Consider the following 23,347-nt stretch of genomic DNA (forward strand, 5'->3'; position numbering starts at 1 on the left):
AGTGTTCGGGCTATTGTTGTTGTCCTGTAACATCTAATGGCAACTGCTTGCACCAGAACTAATGCTCCAATATTATAGCCTTTGTTTTTTTTTTTTTTTGTTTTTTTTTTACATCCAAGAACGTGGCGCACACAGTTGCTGCGGCTCACGGCTCTCCTTTCCAGTGCTCTCTTTCGTTGTTTTTGTATTATTTCTTTATTATTTGTTTGAGCATTATCGGTTCCACAAACATCCGCTATACAAGTCAGAACCTTATGGATATTGGGGACCAACACCGCATACCTATTACGAGAATGTTTCATCACACGCACAACATCCCAGACGACATAGCGAGATTGCCGGGTCTCCGTGGATTGTTGTCGGGTTCAGGAGGCGGCGCAGACGGAGGAGGGAGAGGAAGCAAAAGCGGGGATGCAGGTCCGGTATTATGCTAAGGCTAAGAAAACAACCACACAAGCCACCTTTACAGAGCCTGTTTCTCTCCAATGCCAGATCCCTAGTGAATAAAATCGACAACTTGGAATTACAACTAGCTGGAAATCGCTACGTTCGTGACTGCTGTGTTTTGATTATTACTGAAACCTGGCTTCATCCAAGGATACCCGATGCTAGCATGCAGCTAGCAGGTCGTACTATGCTTCGCTGGGACAGGACTGAGGACTCCGGTAAGAGCGGGGGGCGCTCTGTATGTATGTGCATGAGAATTGGTGTAACAACGGAACAATGGTAGACAAACATTGTTCCCCTGACCTCGAGTACATGTCCTTAAGATGTCGGCCCTTTTTTCTACCGAGAAAGCTAACAGTGGTGATTATCATGGCTGTGTATATTCCACCCGACGCCAATGTGAACACGGCGCTCTCTCTCCTGTTGAACACCATAAACGAGCAGCAGAGGGCTTACCCCGACGGTGTTCACATAATTGCAGGAGACTTTAATAAGGCGAACTTGAAGACTGTACTCCCGAAATTCTATCAACATATTAAGTGTTTTACTAGAGGGGAGAAACTCTGGATCATGTTTACTCCAACATTAAGCACGCGTATAGAGCCATACCTCTCCCCCACCTCGGCCAATCAGACCACCTCTCCCTCCTGCTCTCCCCTGCCTACACCCCCCTCAGACGCAGTGTCAAGACCACTATAAAGACTGTTACCACCTGGCCTGATGATGCATTCTGCAAACTACAGGACTGCTTCGAACAGACAGACTGGGATTTGTTTGAACATCAAGAGCTAGAAACATTAACAGGAACGGTACTGGACTACATCAGGTTCTGTATCGGAAATGTGACTGTGGGAAAAAACATCCGGGTTTTCCAAAACCAGAAACCATGGATGACCAAACAGGTCCGCACACTACTCAAAGCCCGCGACACTGCCTTCAGGTCTGGTAATAGAGCTCTGTACAGAGCTGCCCGTGCCAACCTGAAAGATGGTATTAAGGAAGCTAAGGCGGCCTATAAGAGGAGCATAGAGTCCCACCTGTCCAGCAAAAATAAATGGGAGGTGTGGCAGGGCATACAGAACATCACGAACTACAGAGGCCGTGAGGCGACAACAGGAGACCTGAGTGCGATTCTGGCAGAAGAGCTAAATTGCTTCTTTGCTCGCTTTGAAACATCACAACAACAGCACTCATCTGCTCCAGCCCCACCTCCACTCTCATCTGGCCCCCGTACCAGTCCAGCCCTGCCTCCATCCCCTTCTGGTTCCTGCACCACTCTACTTACTGTGAGGGAACACGATGTTAGACGGATGTTTCTGGCAGTGAACCCCAGGAAGGCTGCTGGCCCAGACGGTGTACCTGGTAACGTGCTCAGATCATGTGCCCACCAGCTTGCCCACATCTTTACCAGAATTTTCAATCTCTCCCTGGCCCAAGCAGTCATCCCGTCCTGCCTAAAATCAGCCACAATCATTCCAGTGCCAAAGAAGTCACCCACCACTAGCCTGAATGATTATCGTCCTGTAGCCCTCACTCCAGTTATCATGAAGTGCTTTGAGAGATTGGTTCTTCAGCACATCAAGGACTACCTCCCCCCAGATTTCGATCCTTTTCAATTTGCTTATCGTGCAAACAGATCCACAGAGGATGCTATCGCCGTAGCTGTCCACTACATGTTGAGACATCTAGAGCAGCAACAGAGCTACGTCCGGATGCTTTTTGTGGATTACAGTTCGGCTTTTAATACAATAATTCCGGACATTCTCGTCACCAAATTGGTCACCCTTGGCCTCCCCCGCCTCACGTGTGCCTGGATAAAGGACTTTCTCACCAACCGGTCCCAGACAGTGAGACTCGGACCCCACCTTTCCTCCACTCGCACGTTGAGCACAGGTTCTCCACAGGGCTGTGTGTTGAGCCCCCTCCTGTACTGTCTCTACACATATGACTGTAGACCAGTCTACAACAATAATCTTATCATCAAGTTTGCTGATGACACCACAGTGGTCGGACTTATCTCAAAAGGAGAGGAGGCAGCCTATAGAGAGGAAGTCCTAAACTTGGCAGCCTGGTGTTCAAAGAACAATCTGACTCTAAACACCAAGAAAACCAAGGAACTTATTGTAGACTTCAGAAAACACAACACGGAGCTGGCCCCCCTCTTCATTAATGGTGAGTGTGTGGAGAAGGTCCACACCGTCTGGTTTCTTGGCGTCCTTATCTCTGCAAACATCTCCTGGACGGACACCATCACAGCGGTTATCAAGAAGGCTCAAACGCGGCTACACTTCCTGAGGGTTCTCAGGAAGTACAATCTGAACTCCAATTTGCTGCTGATCTTCTACCGCTCGTCCGTCGAGAGCCTGCTGACATACTGTATCACGGTGTGGTACGGTAGCTGCACCGCAGCAGACAGGGAGAGGCTTCAGAGAGTAGTAAGAGCAGCACAGAAGATCATTGGCTGCCCTCTCCCCTCCCTGATGGATATTTACACTTCCCGTTGCCTCAGCAGAGGAAAAACCATCATTAAGGACAGTTCTCACCCTGGTTTTGATCTGTTCAATCTGTTGCCCTCAGGGAGACATTACAGGTGCATCAAAACAAGGACTAGTAGATTTAGGAATAGTTTCTTCCCGAAAGCTATTACCATGATAAACAAACACATGTACTGAGTCCACAGCATATGTATATAGTGTCTCAAAACTGTGCATTTCATAGTACCTCCCCCATCCACCCCAATATCTATCTTGCATATCTATCTTGCATATCTTGTATATCTTGTTTATTTATTTTGTTTATTTATCTTGTTTATTTATCTGTGTATTATCTGTTTATTCTTCTTGTGTATTGAATGTACATGTTTGCACGGAACAAAAAGGAGTGGCTCTTAATTTCATTGTACATATGTATAGTGACAATAAAAGGCATTCATTCATCATCTATTTTGTGTAGATTCATGAAGTATAATCCATTTTAGTCCATTTCAGGTCCAGGTTTCAGCACTACAAAATGTGGAAACATTCACAGGGAGGAATAATTATGCAAGGCACTGTATATATATATATACACACACACACACACACACACACACACACACACACACACACATATATATATATATATATATATATATATATATATATATATATATATATATATATATATATATATATATATATATATATTTGCTGATATTGATAACAGCAATTTAGAAGCTTCATTAATCTCCATTGTCTCTAAAATATGCAGGAAATTATTAAATTATTTCATTTGCACAATACTTTTGTATTAACTTTTTGTTCTGCCCCAAATGATATCCTTGATGTTATCAGTTGATATGTGGATTCTTTTTTTATGGCACATGAAATGGAGAGGGGAGGCAAAATTAATTTGAAACTTTTTAATACGTAAAAGATAAAGCAAATTGTCTGATGATGTGTATAGATATACATAGTCTTAAACGCAACAGAGAGAACTTAAAAGAAAATCAGACAAAGAAAAGTGAGAGGAAAGAAAGGGTAGAAAAAAGCGAAGGAGATAATGATACTGGGGGGAGATCTTTTATGGGAACGGCCAGATAAAAATAATCCCCCACTGAAATGTGGTGAAAGAGTCACCGGGGCTTTGGAAGGAGCTTCATGCTGCAGGAACGGCCATATTCTCTCAAAAGGTATTATTTATCTGCCTTTATGTGGCAGATGCAGCAGCAGAGTGGCCTCAAAGCAAAGCTCGGATCTCAGTGTGTAGACCTCCTGACAGGAGAACTGCTCTCCCACTGCCAGTAACACTATTCATTCCAACATTTTACAAGAAAACAACAGCAAAATATTTGCTACATCCAGTATATACACCGATATGCTTGATGTTCAGTGGCATATGAATACGTTAATTTGCCAAACGTTTAAAAAGGCTTTGTTTTCACATGAAAACCTTTGATACTGTATATAGTATAAGCTAATGACATGCAAGACTCCAGTCATAACATTTCAGACAAACATTAACAAAAAGATTTAAACCCCCAAGATGTTTTGGAGGTGTTTGAAAACTTAACGATGCTTTTTGGGCTTGTGCTCAGTGGGAAGTCCTGTAACTGCACATCAAAATTGCCTGTTAAAAAAGCTCTGAACAACAAGAATGTGCAATTTTGTGTACTTGACAAAACAAATTAAGTCTATATGTACCATTAATGCCCTGCAAAGAAGCAATTACTTATTCAGTCCTCGAGTCTCTAGTCATTGGGGGGGGGGGTTAGTTTCTGGAGCCCTGACTAAAGTGCTATGAAGGACCCCATTCAGAGTGCATTATAGGCCTAACAGCTGGCCCTGCCACTGAATTATTAACTCTGAGGCATGTGATCTGACCATAGGAATCCTTACACACAGGTCTAACCTGGTTATCTGGAGCTGTGAATCACTCGCAGTCTTCGGTAGAGACAAAGGTATGATGAAGATACAAAAATGAAGGTAATTGTGACTTAAGGAATAAACCATGATGGTGTGTGACGAGGTGGTGTGATACAGCTTAAAGTGAACTTGACCCTTATGTACGTCATCCGCCATACTATAGAAGTCTCTGTGAATAAGCAGGAAGTATAGAAATGAACACATTAATATAAATCTCTATTAGGCCTTGTAACCAAAAAATTACCATCAGAGCCGTGCTATTATATAAAATTAATCAACACCTTCAGACTAATCAGACTGGAGAATTCAACAGCACTGTGGTATAATGTGATTTTAAATTTTATTTGCTGACACGACCTCAACATACAAGATAATATATATTTTTTGGTAAATAATAGGTAACATTAATTTCATGCCAAGACACTGAGCTGGTTCAGGAGTAAAACTCATAATACGGGTATTCCTACCATGATGCACATTTACAGAACGCATTTTCAGCCTGACATTGCAATTTGTGTGAAGGGCAAGAAGGAGACAGGTGTTATCTTTCTAACACACAACTACAGAGGGATTTGAGGAGAAGAGGGAGAGAGAATGAAAATACGATGGGCGGTTTTCCTGTGTGCAGGCCAGCATGCCGGCTCTCCAATGCCCAGTAAATTATTATCCAGTCAAGCAGAAAGGAGGAGCGGGATTTGGACTCGAGCATCACCTGTCTCTGCCTATATCCCCAAAGCCAGGCATAAATGAAGTGGACAACTGCCTGTTTATTCTCCTTGCACCAGCACTCATGGCGAGGTCAACGGGCGACAACATTCCGCTTTTATTGAACCTTTTCTGCTGAGCCCTTCGCTTGCTCCATGGATTAATCAGAAGTCCTCATACAAACACACCACTTTTATTCTGCAAGAACAGTGAGCTTTCCTCTCACTGGAACGCATATAGCCAATCACTCAGCACTATGCAGTTTATGCTCTCTCACAGCTCTACTTCTGAGTTACGAAGGAATAATTTCCAAATAAATGAAAGCACAGGGTTCAATTTATTGAGTAAACCAGGGCAGACAAACCAAAAGGGCAAGGCAATAATCAAAACCACAAAACAGGCAATGAGTCAAGCGATCTATAAATGTGCTGACGAAGGCAGAGACAGAATCTAGGATACGCAAAGGTGCAAAGCACTGAGAAATTATACCTAAGTGAAAGTATAGAGAATGTGTCAAAATCGTACTCAATTAAAAGTGAAAAGATGTGAAAAGCGAAAAGATTTCCAAAAGATGAAAAAGTGAGAAGCCAAAATATGTACTCATATGACAGTAAAAATGTTGCTACTTTTAAATGTACTTAAGTACTAAAAAGTAAATGTTTTTAATGGATGAATTTATGTTAATTAGCCAATTATGCTAGCTACTGGAATTGATGCTAGTCTAACCTGGTATTGGCAAACAAAACAAGCTAACCATTAAATCTAACCAATTAATGTAAGCAAATTCGTGAAACTTTTCTCAGAATGCCTTCTATAGGTCTATGGAGACATCTCATTTTATACGCGTCTTTGCTTACTCAAGCATATTTAAACATTTTACTGAGCTAGGGACAGGGGCAGCCACCCGCAAGTATTGGGGATTATCCACATTCAGACACAAAAAGATAGCATTACATGGTCAGTACATCAATCTGGCACGATTCTTGTTTCATTTCTTTAATTTGACTGAATAATAATAATAATAATAATAATAATAATAATAATAATACAGTTCCAGCTTTTTATGGAAAGTTAATTACTATATTGTTTATCTAACACCGTAGATTTTATTAAATCATTTATTATTAATGACCTAATTTTAAATACACCCATCTTAAAATTGAACCAAGAAATAGTTATAAGTGAAATGAGAACTGTTTAAAACTGTGTTAGACATTATTTTATATTTTATTGTATCTAGAGAAATTGTAATGAGTACAAAATATTTATCACACTACTTAGGCACTACGTAGCACACTAGATATTCATATTTTAATGTTAATAAATGTATGCGAGTCTTTTTATCTATAGGCTTAAAGAGGTTTGTCCTCCAAGTTTGCTTGAGTTTAACTTTTGACTTTACTTCCACATAGTTTACTTATTTAATTCTTATTCTGTATTATTAGTTTGATCTGCAGGTGCTCAAAAACTTTTGACTGGCAGTGTATGACCATTTTCTACACTGTAAATGACTGTAATTTAATGGTTTGCCACTGGTGCCCCTGCTGCCTGTATTTTAACAGTGTAGAAATATAGTTTATATTTTATGACCCTCAGCCCAGGTAGTAATCTGGCAAAAAATAGCTTGAGTTACAATGTACATGGTGTCCCAAAAGTCTCATTACATAGGGGACCGTGTACACCAGCAACATGTCAGTTGTGTCTTCGTCAGTTGATGTTCGCGGATGTCCACTTCTCAGTTGGTCTACAACACTTCCAGTATTTTTGAATTTGTGAATAAGTTTGGAACAATGTCATGTGTGATGTGCTCGCCATGTTGCCTGTTAAAAGTCCATTGTAAACTTGCGACAGCTTCCTGATCCAGCCATGAGAGTGATTCCAATACCTTTTTCTTTTGTCTAAGGCGTTCTTAAAGGTTATCTGAAAAAGAAAAACTCAGTATGAATTAAATTAAACATTTTGCTAAAAAGTGTTAATTTCCCCTATGTATGGAGACTTCTGGGACACCTTGTATTATTTGATATCCAATCAAATCAACTACTCTCATTCCATTTAAAAAAGCAAGCCAGCAGCTTAGTATAGCTACATTTTCGTTGTTATATACGAATAGATTTCCCTTGTATTTAATTTATGTTAGACAACTTATTGATTTTTTTTTATTACATGATGTTCTGTGCGTACTAACTCATCAAATTTCTGCACAAAAATAGACCCTGATGACTCATATCCCTCTGTAGAGCGATATTAGTCTACGCATGCTTGTAAAGACATCTGAACATCTGAGTCAAACCTTTTGTGAAAATGAGTGGTTAGAAATATTTTGATGAATACCATGAGTTGTTGGTGAAACTTCTTCTGGAGATAATAACATCACTGAGACACTTTCTGTACTATCTAACAAGGTTGGGAATTATTATTATTATTATTATTATTATTATTATTATTATTATTATTATTATTATTTTTATTTTTATTTCATTTTACATGGTGCCTTATGTATTTGTGCATTTTTACATCCATCAGCTTGTGTAGGTCTGCTTGTGCAGTGTGTATTAAAAGCTCTTTGGTTTTCCCCAAGCCATATATATATATATATATATATATATATATATATATATATATATATATATATATATATATATATATATATATATATATATATATATATATATATATATATATACACTCACACACACACACACACACACACACACACATTTATGTTTTTTTTAAACGAACATGTCAATGTAATATTTTTGACAGATAAAAATACTATTTTGGTCAAAACCAAATGTTTCATTGTTTTGGCAGTTTTCTAGATTAGAGCAGAATTGTTACTAATAAAAGCTATGAAAATCCAATGTCAGAGATTGCAAACACAAAAACATGCAGACATATAAAATTCAGTTGAGAATTCTATAAACGCCTACAATAACAGATATTTGTAAAGAATTTGTCAAGCCAGTAAACAAGGTTCATTTTTAATCTCCAAACCCTTTTTTTTTTAGCTCCTGTCAAAATTCAGACTCAAGTATGACACTCTGGCTAAACCTTAATGAATAATACATCAGTTATTAAAATGTGTGGCTGTTATAATGAACACCACTTCTCTACAGTGTCTACCCACACACTTGTGTGTATGACTTAATAACAAACACAATTTGCTGCCTGCTAAAGTGGAGTCATTTGTACTTCAAAGGCTGGGATATTGTGTTAACTGGCACCGAATAATTTATGTAGTGATACATGAAGAAAGTTGTACATCCATCTTCACAAACAGTATATTACTGTGCTCTTTTGAAATATCGTAAATGATCTGTGCAAATACTGTCTTTTCAGTGGTGAGAACTAATACAGCTTTACCACCTTATTACATTTATAATAGTGTAAAGATAAAAGACATTGCATATTTCCATTACAATAGATCTCATTAAAAAGCTGAAAAGTTATAATGGTTAAGGACAATCTGGACGAAACATTTGTTGTAATAGACATGAGCACTGAATTAATGCGCTTAGTGAAATAAAACAATTGTAATCTTTACAGTATTGATACATATGAGATTAGGGTTATGCATTAATAAGATGTTGTGTTCATAATGCTATGTGTCACCAGTAGTAAGGCTTATTTCAGAAAGCCAAATTTCCTCTATGGTATAGTGGGCAGTTGTAGCTCAGTGGTTAAGATGTTTGGCTACTGAGCAAAAGGTTGTGAGTTCCAACCCCAGCACCGCCAAGCCATCACTGATGGGCCCTTGAGCAAGGCCCTTAACCCTCAACTGCTCAGTATTATAGATCAAATAAAGTTGCACTGGATAAGTGCGTCTGCCAAATGCAGTCAATGTAAATAACACCCATGTCAAGTGACAGAGTTTTGATTTGGACTATATAAACAATCTGGATGTTAATTCAACACTAGGGATTTTACTGTGTGTTGATAAAAATGTTAAAAGAAAGAAAGAAAATAGTTGTCATTGAACTCACTTTACATAAAGGCCAGAGAAAATATCATAACTTGCATTCTTGTTACAGTGTCATGACTGTCATTGGCAAAATGGTAACAGTTATGCAACAGGTTTGTAATTTTAGAATAATTTCACCACAGAGTTCAGGAGCTACTGTAGAGCATCTTTTGGAAATGGCGATCCTTGCCCTATTATGTTCACCTACAGTGTATTTAGCTCTTGGTTAGGTTGCCTTCTTATATACAGTACTCTGTGTATCATTCTTGTAAAATCTTAACATTCCTGTTCCTCATTTCTGATTATGGCTCACCCTGTATGGTCTTTTATGACCTTATTGAGTGTATGCACTTGCACCCTGCCACACTCTATACACTCCGCTTGTTACACTTCAGTTCATCACCATTGTGTGAAGTATGCAAAGAATTAGTTGACTTGAGTGTTAAGTAAGCAACACTAAAGCTGACTGAAGCAATATTTGTGCCAGGTGGTGTCTGTTGGAATAAGCTTTTATAAATGTTTATGTACCTTAATGTCAATTATAATTACGGGATTATGTTGTTGCCCAGTAGAGGTACGACATAAGCAAATAATTTCCCTGAAATAAAATCACTTTAAATTCTTATTTTAGTACAATCTTTGCTTCTGTTTCTGCTTGTTGAATTCCTTCCATTTAATTTGAAATTAAACACATCAATACATTACATATTGGGTTGCATCTACAGTACATGACTAGCAAACGGATTTCCTATGACCTTAAACAGGCACAAATCATGAACAGTTTTAATACTATGCTAATAGTAATCCATCATCATTAACCCACAGGGCAGGAGCTCTCACTCCTCTTCTCAAACGCCTTCCCACTTTGAACAAATTTCTATTGCTACATTCATCTCATGGCTGCAACATCACATCAAAAACATTCAAAAACAAGTTGTTTTTCAGGCTTAATAGGTCTAATAGCTAAGTATCCAATCGGGAAGGACATCTGTGCAATGTACAAACATATGATTCATCAGTAAAACTCCCTCTTAACTCTCAAAGATTTTCTCTTATAAACCAGTTTCTGTTCCTGGAAGTCTAGGTCCTTGTTTCTGCCTTTTAGCACTCTTAAGCCTAATGAAGAGTTTCAGTCTACCATTAAATGCTTAATGGTTCATTCTCGCTGCTATGCAGTTCATGAGTGGTGATAGTTAGAAAGCACTACCAATCACCCCCCCCCCCCCCCACCCCCAAGCTTACATTTCAGCTTCACAAAATTATCTACAAAGAGCCCACAAGGACAGTGAGACTGAGACTCTGGTTTATTAAAGATATAACTTAAACCATTTTAAGTGCAGCACACAGGACAGGGTCTATGCAAATAGATTTATTTTGCACTCTCAGTGTAATTTACTAAGCCTGAAGGTCACTTCGGAGTCAGTGGCTGTGTGAGCAAATGAATTCCATTTATGTGCAACCCCCCAGACAAGATAAAATCATGTTTTTCAAACTATGACTTAATATTGGTGTAATGGTGGTTTAAGATATTGGCCACATCTTTGCAGTATTTGCCTAAAGGACACACAATTATGTCTATGCTGTTTCATTTAGCATTCATATTGTATTTTGTGTGTGTTGTGGTATAAATTTTCTTGCCTTTACATTGGACACACAATTTGACAATTTTACTTTTCTAGCAGTCTTTTTGAGATCGGGTCTCCTCACTGCTATCAAAAACTAAAGTGAGTGTGTGGATTAAACGCCTCCTCTCTCAGCATAAATAAATGCACATACTGTACCTATATAAAATCATCTATTCAATCAATAATTTCAGTTCATAGCATACAAAAAAAAATGAAGAGATTTACAAACCACACTATAAGGAAGAGAAATGCCTGTAATAACTGCTTTTCACACTCTTATTTTAGTAATAGTTAATTATATTGCATCAAGATATCAATCAAAAGCAGTAAAAAGAGCAATATTTCTTTATGCAAGGTTCTACTAGGTTTATTGTTGAATATTGAACAGTATTTAATTAAAATGTCCTGCTTTTTTTATCATTGACATAATGAAAATAGATGTAGAAGGTAGAATATGATGAGTTATTTTGGCTTACTGATGAACTGAGTTAACTTTGAGTTCAGATTAAGCTGACTCACAGAAAAGAAAACTAATTCTCATCACAATAGACCAATAGTAATTCTGGGATAATTATATACTGTAATTGTGACATTATATACATAATTATAACTGTAATTTGTCATCATTCTGAACTGAATTGTGAATAAATACAACTCTCAACTCCAGGGTCCCTCATTTGATGCTAAGCTCGGGTTACTGTCTGTGCAGAGTTTTACATGTTCTCACAGTGGCCTTGTGGGTTTTATCTGGGTTCTCCAGTTTACTGCCTTCTCCAAAAACATGCATGTAGGTGGAATAGAGACTCTAAATAGACTTAAATGTGTGTGTGAATGGGTTGGTATCCTATTAAGAGTGTTTTCCTGCCTTGTGCCCAGTGTTCCCAGGATAGGCAATGGATCCACCTTAACCCTGACCAGGATATGGTGGTCAAAGTTGATGAAAATAAACACAAATAAGTAGCTTGGTGCCCACCCCCGTTCCCAGTTTCCTTGGACTACCCCATAGAGCAAATACAGTTCTTTTTTTGTAAATTCTCCATAACACATCCACTAAATACACACGCACTTTATCAAATTACACGCTCAGAGACAAGCAAGAAGTCATCTCGAGACATTATATGGATCGTGACTTTAGTGTGTAAAGTAGCAGTCAGCGCTTGGTTGACCAAAATAAGAGCTCTAATGGATACTACAATATGACATGGCCTCAGGCCATATCCGCTTGGCTTAGTCGTCTTCCTCCATGTGGGAGCTCAAAATGATTTGCTGGAACAAATAAGGGAAAGGATACTGGCAGGAAAAAAAACGAGTTTGGACGAACAAGCTTGTAACTACCCACTACTCGGCCCTTCCAATCTGTTCGAGTTACTTTAATGTGCAATATCAGTCTGTGGGTTTCTCCTTTCAAAGTGGTAACACAGTACACTGTCTCTAATTAACTTCAGACAAATATCAGTCCACACACACTCACTCACACACATACACACACACACAGCACGCACAATAATTCTAAGCAATGTGCCAGAGCCTGAGGATTGCAGACGGTGAGGCGGATCGATGGAAGACAAACAGCTGTTGGACACCGCGATTCCATTACCTCCCTATGGTGGATCAAAACATTGCCTGTGCCAGCAGTAAGCAAACCTGGCTAAACTATGAGCATTGGGGCAGTTGAAGATGAGCCACACTGCTGTGATAACTCCATCATGCCTTGAGGCCAGATGAGGGCGGACTTGCAGTGAGAGTTGAAACCAGAGAACACCCCTGCATGCCGTTAGCTCTATTCAGTAGGCAATGAAGCGTCGCTGTCATATGGCTATAGCAGTACAATGCCTGCTCTCGCAATTCATATTTATTCCACCAGCAGCATACATGTATTCTTATACTGTACAAATAGATGAATGATTAGATGAATGTTTTTTTTTTGCCTCCATATGCTGTCTTTCACTTTGTCTGTGTGCTGTGTATGGAGGTGTGTTTTGTTTGACAGACAGACAGACAGTTTTGTAGGAATTCAGGCATTTACTCTGGCATAAAGAACGTTTCTTGTTCTCTCAACTTTTCCACTCTTTGGAGCTTTGATTCCTCTAAGACAGAATTTTAAAACATTATCCAAAACAAGAAAATACAGAGTCATGAGCGTTATCTCTACTGCTAATGGCTTTCATTGTTAACAACAATTCCTTTTTCATTTGTTTGGTTTTTTACTGCGTCTTTCTGCAATCAACACATTTGGGGGCTATTTACTAACACTGATTTGTATTTGAACTATCCTCATTATCTGTACCTTCAACAATATCAGTCTAAAAGAAAAGCAACTAACATTCTAACTAAAATAAAAAGTACTGGAATGGTAAGAAATTCAATTTGAATATTATTTTTCTTTCCACATTTATTTCTGTGATAAATAAATCAATGTTGGTATCAAAAAGTCATTTTTATTCTTTCGATGTCTTCTTAGTCTTCTTTCTGTTTGAGGTGTAAGCTCTGTGTGTCCATATACTTTTGGAACACAAAAAAAGCTAATAAAAGCCAATGCTTTATCCATGATATACACTCCAGTGATGAGCTGTATTAAGTCCACTGTCTGAAATATCTTTAAACAATAATAATATTTCACCCTGACAAGCATGTCATTTTTTGGGGAGAGAGAGATAAATACACACATAAAAACAATGAAATGTCATTTGAGGGATGAATTCAATATATACACAGTGCTTTCTGTTGGTAACTGGCTGCACCAGAGCAAATTTAATGGTTTCACAGCAACACAGCTGAATATACGATCTCAACTTTTATATTTTATTAGTACAAAATGCTGTAAACTATATTGATTTTTCCCTCCATTTCAATATTAAGGGCTATGGTGTACAGGGGTGGGGGTGATAATTACAGAGTGCAAAGCACTGCAAATGTGACATTTAATCACTCTTGCCACACCTTTGCGCAACTCACAGCAGGCAGCTCTTACAGGGCTTCACAGTTTCTGGTGCTGTCACTATGTGCTGTGTGAGAATTTTAGATCCCACTTTGAATTAATTGTACAATAAAAAAACACATAAACAAACAAACAAACAAATAAATAAACAGTATTATTATTATTATTATTATTATTATTATTATTATTATTATTATTATTATGTCACATTCATGCAGGAGGTAAATTAAGTATTGCTGAATTCCAAGCAATGACTACAGTCCAATCCCCACAAATTTTATTGTTTAAATTTATACTGTATATGAGGTAAAATACACAAAATATTTCAAGGCCTTCTCACACAAAGCATATTAATAATATATTTGAGGACATTTGCAGTTATACCTGCAATACAGGCATGAGCTCTGTCCTTATGCTTATTAAAGCAAGAGAATAGTCTGTAAATCAAACTGCTAATTATTGCATCTGCCGGTAAGTCTTCTCACCAGCCACAATGTTGCATTAAACTGTTAAATCTCATTAAAAATCTTTGAGAAAAAGATTATTGTGCCAATGGACAATAAATACCATATAATATGTTCTTAAACTGCTGTGAGTTGCACTGATAATGAGGCAACGGTTTCACGGTCAGTACTGTGTCAGGGTTTCATGCTGGAATTGCTGAGAAATACGTAGGTATTTATCCTACTTCACCTCATCTCATCCCAACTTTAGGCATGAAAGGATAGACAGAATGTAACACAATGAATATAGTAAATATTTAAAATGTATCTTTTTGTTCTTACTGAACAAATAAGGCATTTTGTTCTCTCCGTTAATAGGAAGCTAGTGATTGATGGTTGGACTTATACTTGCTGTGGAATTTGAATGTACTCAGTTTTTATGCCGAGTTTGACTAAAGGTTGGAACTCGGAATTTCCGACCTCCGACTAGGAAAAACCAAACAAAACCAAAAAATCAACTTAGAATTCCCACTCAGAAAGTTGGGAACGTCTCCTCAACTCTACCATTTTACAGTTCTCGATAACATTTTACAGTTCACTGTTTTAAGGAGATAATATACATCAGTCATACGTACGTTGCTCACGGCTGGCACGATTATTGCTAACAAAAAATAAACATGGAGGTGTCCATGTTTGCTTCCCCACTGATTGCTAGTTAATGGACAGCTAGTTGCATGTAATGTCAAACTATATCTGCATCAAAATGTGCATGTCATCCATCGCTGTGCCTTTTAGCAATCAAGACATGATAGTTTTGTTCTCTACCATGGATTTTAGCTAGCTAGCAAGGATTAGCAGGCTAGATTACTAACATTACCCTTCAAGATGTGTATAGAGATCCACAGGGATTCACCTCACAGTGGTGGTGAGCATTGTAGCTAACAATAGGTTATTAGTTCATTCTGGTGGATATGTGCTGTTTATAAATATTGCAGGATATGACTAGTTGGTGACGCCGTAACATTGCTGCTGGATCAGAGGCAACATAAGATCTAACCAACAAGCTCTTGTTGAAAGTAAAAGACTTATATTCTGTAACTGTGACAGTCAGGTTAATCCCAGTTACAAAACAAAACAAAACCATAGAAACCCTCATAGAATTTGTAATGGTTTTAATGGTTATAATGGGAATTGTATTGGTTTTTACTGGTGATTAGTTGCCTTCAGTTGGTGGCATGTTATGTCTAGTGAATACCATTAAAGACCAATAATGGTAATGGTAATGGTTTTAGGGTTTAGCTGATGGTTTGTAATGGTATTTGTAGTGGAAACCATTAGAATGTCTGTGCTGGTTTCTATTGTTGTTTTTTTCAGCAGGGATGTGTACAATACAAGTGGTAGCAGATTATTTATATCTTTAGAGTTGTGAATACTTAAGGCACTTCCCAAACTGCATACTACTGTACTAAATACAGTATCAGTATTTAATTTTACAGTATTTAGTAATAAATACAGCAAGTGTCTTAGTAAGGTTTTTGGCCAGCACAAGTAGCCAGAACAGATTCAGTGAGTTTTGGCATTGATTCTACAAGTCTGTGAAACTGTACTAGAGGGATGGAGCACTATTCTAGTTTAAGACAGATTTGGAACTCTTTAGTTCCTCAAAACATTCAGGAACCTCAGTGCCTCAAAGGACATAAGAAAAGTCACCCTCAATATGTCAATCATACACCTATAAATGCTTATTATAAAAGTTTGTTCATGCATGGATTGGGCTTGGAATGTTCCTTCCACACGTTGACACAGCATAAGCCCAGACTAAAGCTCTACAGTCTATACATTCTTCTACGGTTTCAAACAAAGCAGACCACATGCAGAAGGAGCTTTTAGAAGGAATTAAACAGGCATGACATAGACGCCAAACTCCAGACTGGTGCAATAATGGGGCTTTTATCACCACCGCCCTGTGTCCAGCAGCACTCTGGCCATGAATAGCACAGTGAATAGCATAATTGCACAGCGACCAGGAAGAGAAAGCGCTTCAGAGATGTCAACTGCATGGTTAGTTAGACCTTCAGTGGAAAATGTTCTGCTTTCCACTACAGGATGTGTCCCTAAAAGGATTTTGATGTGCATGCTTCGCCCAATGCAACTGTAATGAATGGAAAATATGGTCTTTAAATGTAAAATGAACCGTGCTGGCTGTATGTGTTTTGATCTGTATTTTCATATACATTAGCACTTCTACCCTCATTGTCTATCTTCCCTTTATTTAAATGCAGATGTGATGCCCGTTATCTCAGTTATGGGTGATAGTAGCAAACATCAATTAAAGTCCAGATGTCCAGATTTGCATGAAAGCTGATTCCCATATCTCCCTCTCTCTCTCACTCTCTCACACACATACACACACAGACTCACACATGTGCAGTGAGAATAAAGAATAAGAACTGTAGTGGAGGCTTTGGAGTTTCTGGAGTTGTGTGAATTGAGGGACCGGGACATGGCATGTGTCACGGTGCCTGAGAGAGCAGCCTGACTCCAATCTGTTTCTTCATCTAAGAAGATGATTACTGCTGCTGGAAAATGAGTTGGAATTAGCTCAACTGTAATTATTCCTGATGTGCTGTACAGGAAACAGACAGAAAAATGCAGTAATTCCTGCTGCCACAGATTTAGGCAATGTGTGGCAGTCTGGTTAGATGTGTGCGCATGTGTGTGTGTGTCAGGTGGCCAAGATGAGAGCAAGGGAACAAGCCCATCTGTTTGATTAGACAGAAAGAGTGTAGCACACCACAAAAACATGCTATTAAGGAAGCAGGGCTTTCAGCCCATTCCAGGAGAGGTGCTGTATTTTTTTATTTTTTTATTTTTTTAACCACAACTAAGACTCAGCTTATGACTCACTTGCAAACCTGCCAGTCCAGCTGTGAAAGAGAGCAAGAGAGAGAGAGAGAGAGAGAGAGAGCGAGATGTGCATGTCAAGCCAAGCATGGTCAGCCTCATTCATTCATCACATCACAGCAAATATGGCAGGCTTTGATGCATTAGTGCTACCGGTTGCGGCCGTAATTGCGGAGCTGTGTGTGGACAGCAAGTAGAGAGATGTAAATGTCAAGTGTTGCACTGAGTAGGGGCTTTGATCCCACCTGATTTTCAACACAGTACCACACAGGCAGCTTCAGGAGGAGACAGAGCGTCTAACACACACACACACACACACACACACACACACACATACACACACACACAGGTACACAAACCTGTTGTTGTTTTCATATTAAGTATTCAAAATGTGCCAAATGAGAATTTGAAGATGCTCACATGAACACGCAAGGCCAGTTATAATGTCATCAACTATCATGTCAAACGCCTCAAGGATAAAGTTAAGAGCAGGTTTATTGAGATGTAGAAAAGACACAAAAAAAAAAAAAGAAAGAAAAACACCAACCAAAAATGACAAAATAAATTTGCATGTGAGGACTGACGATGAGGTGGAACTACTGCATAAGGTTACACTAGACATCTAAAGCCTAGGTCACACTGCACTGACAGACACCAATCAACATCAACAGACACATTTGTCTGATTTTATCAGATCAGTGTGTTAACCCTCTCGGCATCTGTTCGTGTCGGTCAGCCTTTGTTTTCTCCGACTGAACATGTTCTATCAGCGTTTGACGTAATCTGACCTGACCATGAATCGTTGCCATGACGATGAGGAGGGAAGCATCCCTGAAAACTCCATAGACATGAAAGCCTATGCACTAGATGCTAGGCTTGCTAAACCATAATTTTGGTTAAAATGGCAGATTTCTGGACAAATCAGAAAGAAGAGGAGAAATTATGAATTAATGTGTTATTTAAATAAAATTGTTCATTTTGACCCCTGGTGTGGATCATCTGCTAAATGTATGCCATTCCCTGTATTTTGTTTCATTAAGTAAGATGTGAAATCACAACAAATGTTACATTTGCATAAAAATATTATTTCTAATGTATGATCTAATAATAGTCTTATTGGAATTGTTGAAACTGCTTGGGGCAAACCAAGCAACAATTCAAAGCTCCTCACATCCTCTGTATGCAGTTCATTGGATACATGTAAGCAGCGCCCTGTCTCTCATGATGCAACAACCAAGGTTTCACCCACAACCTCTTTCGTTTCAGTCTTACGTCTTTTCAGGCAAAGAGCGACACGTACACTTTTGATTGTGGTAAAGGATAATCTATTTTTAAACCAGTCTGACTGTCCTTAAAAAAAAGTTTATTGGTCTCTAAATCCAGTGGCCGACTTTTAAAAGTTGGCAATTGTCTGCATTGGTTGGAGTCTGTGAACAAGTGCAGTGTGAACCAGACTTAAGACAACGAGCGATTAGCATTTTCAAAAAACATTCCTTGTTCCTGCCCATGCAAAAACAGTGAAAATATTTGTACAATTTCTCCACCTTGGAGAGCGTTTTCGAAAAGTGTCATTTTCAGTGACCCATTTTATCATGTGGTCCATATGCGAAAACCCACCGAAAAAAAAAAAATATTTTAAAAAATATCCATATACGTGTGCTCGGGCCTCAAATAAATGAGAAGAAGTATAATACACATGCATACTTATTACAAAAAGAGAAAAATAAGAAACATACTATGCTATTCAAGCATGAACAGATTGCTCAAACACTTTTTATTAGAATGCCCCAAAACAGAACAGCAACAAAGAACAGCAACAAGGAACCAACGTCTGGAATGAAAGAAGCTGTTCAATCAGCTGAGCAGCAGCAGCAAATGCTACACATTATCTTTCTTGTTATCTCCCGTAGCCATGGGGTACAGGCTTTCTTCTGTCAGGGTGTTATGTTTTAGAAAATGACTGCTTTTATGCAGCTAGAAAATGGCTAGAATTATTATTTTCTGAATGAGAATATGTTACACATACCAGACACTCACACAAAGAATCCAGCTGAGTGATTACAGATCATACAGAATAGATGATAATTCATCCTCTACCTTAACTTTCAGACAGCTTAAGAAACACAATTCTGCACGGTCATAGGTTGGATATGTAGGCTAGGATTGCAGTAAACAATCTGGTTTTGAGTTAAACAAGTCTCTGATCACTGTTACAATCCAATTATGACTTGGTTTCATCCACAGACCTCAAAATACAACTTTTTTTTAATGGCACTGGCATAAGCAAATGCACTGTAATGACACATGACTCCACTTGCCTTACAGCAGTGCAAATCCTATGAGATAAAACTGACACTTAGGCTTTGTTCATACAGTAGGCCAAATAGTATTTATTTATTACATTAGATTTTTTAGACCAAGAGACTGTAGCAGAAACTGCAAGCAAGCAAATCAATTTGGTTTGTCCAGGCTAGAGTCACATTAGCTTGAATATCGGTACTGGCCTGTACAATAATGCAGGATGGGTAAAAGATAGAAGGTTAAATTGCTACTGTCTCAAAGATTTATGTATGCCATGTTTGTTATTGCCTTTACAGGCACTCCATCAACGTTGTCACGTCGTGAGATGTAAGGGAGTAGAGTACGGAAGCAGGTGCAGGTAAAGACGTATTTATTTAAGGGCAGGCAGACAAATCCAAATCATAATCCAAAAAACGTAGTCAAGACAGGCAAAGGGTCGGCCGATCGGCAAACAGGCATAAACGGGGCAGAGCAAGAATCGAAGTCGCGGTCGCTGGAAACAATAAAGAGACACCCCCGAACAACAACCAGTGACAGAACAGGGAGGAGACAGAACAGAAACAAAACAAACGCACGTGTCCACAGTAAACAATGTCACGGTTATCAACATCCGAATAGCATGTGCTTGCTGAGCACTCGTGCACGGAGATCATGAATGCGCGCGCCCCCTCATCTCTCCGAGCATGCTGCCAGAAGGGGAGATCATGACAAATGTAAAATCTCACTAGTTGGAGAATAATGAAACTATTTAAATTATGCTCCATATACTTATAGTCCACTTACAGTACAATGGAAAAACATAACATTTCCAGCCATTTATTTTAAATGAAACCTTATTGCAAACCTTGAGAAATGTAAATAAATAAATTAATAAATAGGAATTTTTCCTATTCAGCCTGAAGAAAATCCTTCTGTCAGGCGGCAGAGACAGCAACAGTTGCGGTTAATGCTTCTATCGAAAATAAAGACTGGCGCGCACACAAACAAATCCAAAACACAATCTCAAGGTCAGAATCCAGAATTAGGCAAAGAGTCATGCAATGTACAAACAGGTATTCAGAGAACGAGACTATACTCATAAAACAAGGAAACAACGTTGGTCAAAACCAGAAATAGCAAATATGAATTAAAGGCTTGGTACATCAGAGATGAGAAACATAGATGAACGAATACTTCTCCTGAACGAATTTTCACCCTGGGAAATTCGTAAGTCATAATTACGCTGTCAGTTGCGTTCAGGTTACTTTGGTCAGAGTAAGACGGCCGTGTAGCTTTTCTTTATTAACAACAAAAATATAGCAAGGTTTTTTTTTTTAAAACTCTACTTTTAGAAAATGAAGAACGAAGATTGAGTGTGTTCACTATATATTGAGTTTCAAAATATATAGTCATATATATTGAAAAAATACATGACTATATATTTTCTTACTGATACGCCCCCAACTCAGAGACTCTGAGCTCAAAGAAAATCCTGTTTCTCACTCGTAATTACGCCTTTGTGGGAGCGTTCATGTGCGTTCAACTCGTAAATACAATCTTTCCAACATGACTTGAACACACGATGAGTCCAGATATGTGCAATCAGTAATCAGGTGAACTTGAGCATGTGAACTTGGAGTTGGAGTCCATGGTAGCCATGTTTGTAGTCAGAGGTGCATTCTGGGAAATTGATTCAAACATCCAATTGGGCATTGACATGACATTTTCCTGCTCAAATCATATATTTAAAAAAAAAAAAAAACTATTTTTGATCAGTCTTTTTCAACATGACCTTAGATACTATGATGCAAACAAAACATCTAGCAAAAATGTGTAGTGATACTTACATGGTAGAATGCTATGGCCTCTCGGTCCAGGGCACGGCTCACTGCAACCTCTCCTGTCAGTTTGTTGATGCTGAACACACCTTTCGGATCCTGATCTGCCCCTTTTCCCGTCAGCCGAAAAATGTGGTCTTCTTTCATATTAGACGAGATCACCTGCAGCACCGATGCACACGTAAATGCATATTCAGCATTCAAACAACAGCAAAAAAAAAAAAAAAAGCAACAATAACAATGTGCTACAATCCAATAATAACTCAATCAGTAAAGAATGAGTGTAGATAAGTGGGAATGATTAGCCTCATCATTTCAATGGAACAAATTAGATTGAGTGATTACACTGGCATGTTTATATTGCGTGTACAACTACACTAATATGACATTGTTATGGTTTTAATGAAGATGGTTAAACTCTCAATTTACTCTTGTGGCTCAGTGTGTGACAACACAAATGCATTATATTCCAGTTGATTATATGTGACCTGTAGTACTTACATGTGACTGGGAAGCACAGAAGGGTTCCAGCAGGGTGCAGCAGGTTAGGAGAAAGCAGACCAAACAGAACAAACACACGTTATAAACACTCCTTTCAGTTATAAACACAAACAACATATGATATATCGAATAAACGATTTTATACCACAGCTATGTTGAGTTCGCGATCCTGTAACAGCATGGCCTATAGTGTTTAATATGTCTTATACCACTGAGATTTGTCAACAATTCCAATGTTTAATTTGTGAAGAAACAATACATCATGCTTTTTTTATTGTTTATAGTTACATTTTGTGGAACATCAACAAGACAAGTTAGTTCCTGTTATCACTAATGTTTTATCAGCTATAATCAGCTCTCATATTTGGCAGTGATTATGTTGGATTTGTTAATAAACAAAAAGTTGGACAATTTCGTGGTTTATAGGTAGATTTTTATTAGACAAGGTAGTTCCTGTTCTCACCTACGTTACAGCTGTGATAAACAGTCATTCATTCACAAGCCTCCTTTCTCTCTCTCTCTCTCTCTCTCTCTCTCTCTTTAAGTTAAAAACACAACTTGTCATGTTACTGAGAAATGAGAAAGTATAAACTTTACCATCTTGATTCTCCCATGCCATTAAGCTCTGACACCCAAGAGTCCCTCAATAAATGTTAAATAAATGTCTCTTTTCAAAAAACCTCACCATACCAATGAGTATAGTTTATTTTCTTTATATTTCCATTATAATTAGCCTTATATTATGTTGTTTTATAATTATGTTTTTGGTTTGTGACGCCCCTGAGCCCTCAAACACCCTCACAAAAAAGGTAGCACGGACTACTGTGTGTTATTCCTTACATTTCATTTGAAGTACAGTCAGAATCACTGTCCAAATCATGCCCAAATTCTAATATCCAACAACACTGTGGTAGATGTTTCTATAAAAAACATGGCTCGGACAATATTTCTGACTGTAAGGTTTATATTAATGTGGCTATTTTAACAGAGATCACATTTTTCCCCATTCTGATGTTTGATGTGAACATTCACTGAAACTTCTGACTTGTATCTAGATTATTTTATGCATTGTGCTGCTGCCACATGATTGGCTGATTAGATAACTGCATGAATGTGCAGGTGTAAAGGCGTTCCTAATAAAGTGGATGGCGAGTTTCTAGGGAAGTATGCAGTACAGCTGTAACTTTGTTTTCTACAATTTTCAGGATGAAGAGCTTTGCTGTATCCTGGTAACATGGCAAAAGAGAGAAAATGAGAGTATGGTGAGGAAACTGTTTATAGCTGGAACTAATTTGTTTTGCT

General features: G+C 38.3%; 1 protein-coding gene across 1 annotated transcript in view; it reads right to left on the minus strand.

Annotated features, from left to right (window-relative positions):
• cdh13 (cadherin 13, H-cadherin (heart)) overlaps positions 1-23,347 on the minus strand; it is a 419,656-nt gene that overhangs the window by 203,219 nt on the left and 193,090 nt on the right. The window contains exon 6 of the mRNA XM_053677941.1: positions 21,554-21,706. Coding sequence (XP_053533916.1) covers positions 21,554-21,706 — 153 coding nt within the window. The remainder of the gene's footprint in view (positions 1-21,553; positions 21,707-23,347) is intronic.

This window comes from Ictalurus punctatus, chromosome 4 (genome assembly GCF_001660625.3).
Source record: "Ictalurus punctatus breed USDA103 chromosome 4, Coco_2.0, whole genome shotgun sequence".
Lineage (NCBI taxonomy): Eukaryota > Metazoa > Chordata > Actinopteri > Siluriformes > Ictaluridae > Ictalurus > Ictalurus punctatus.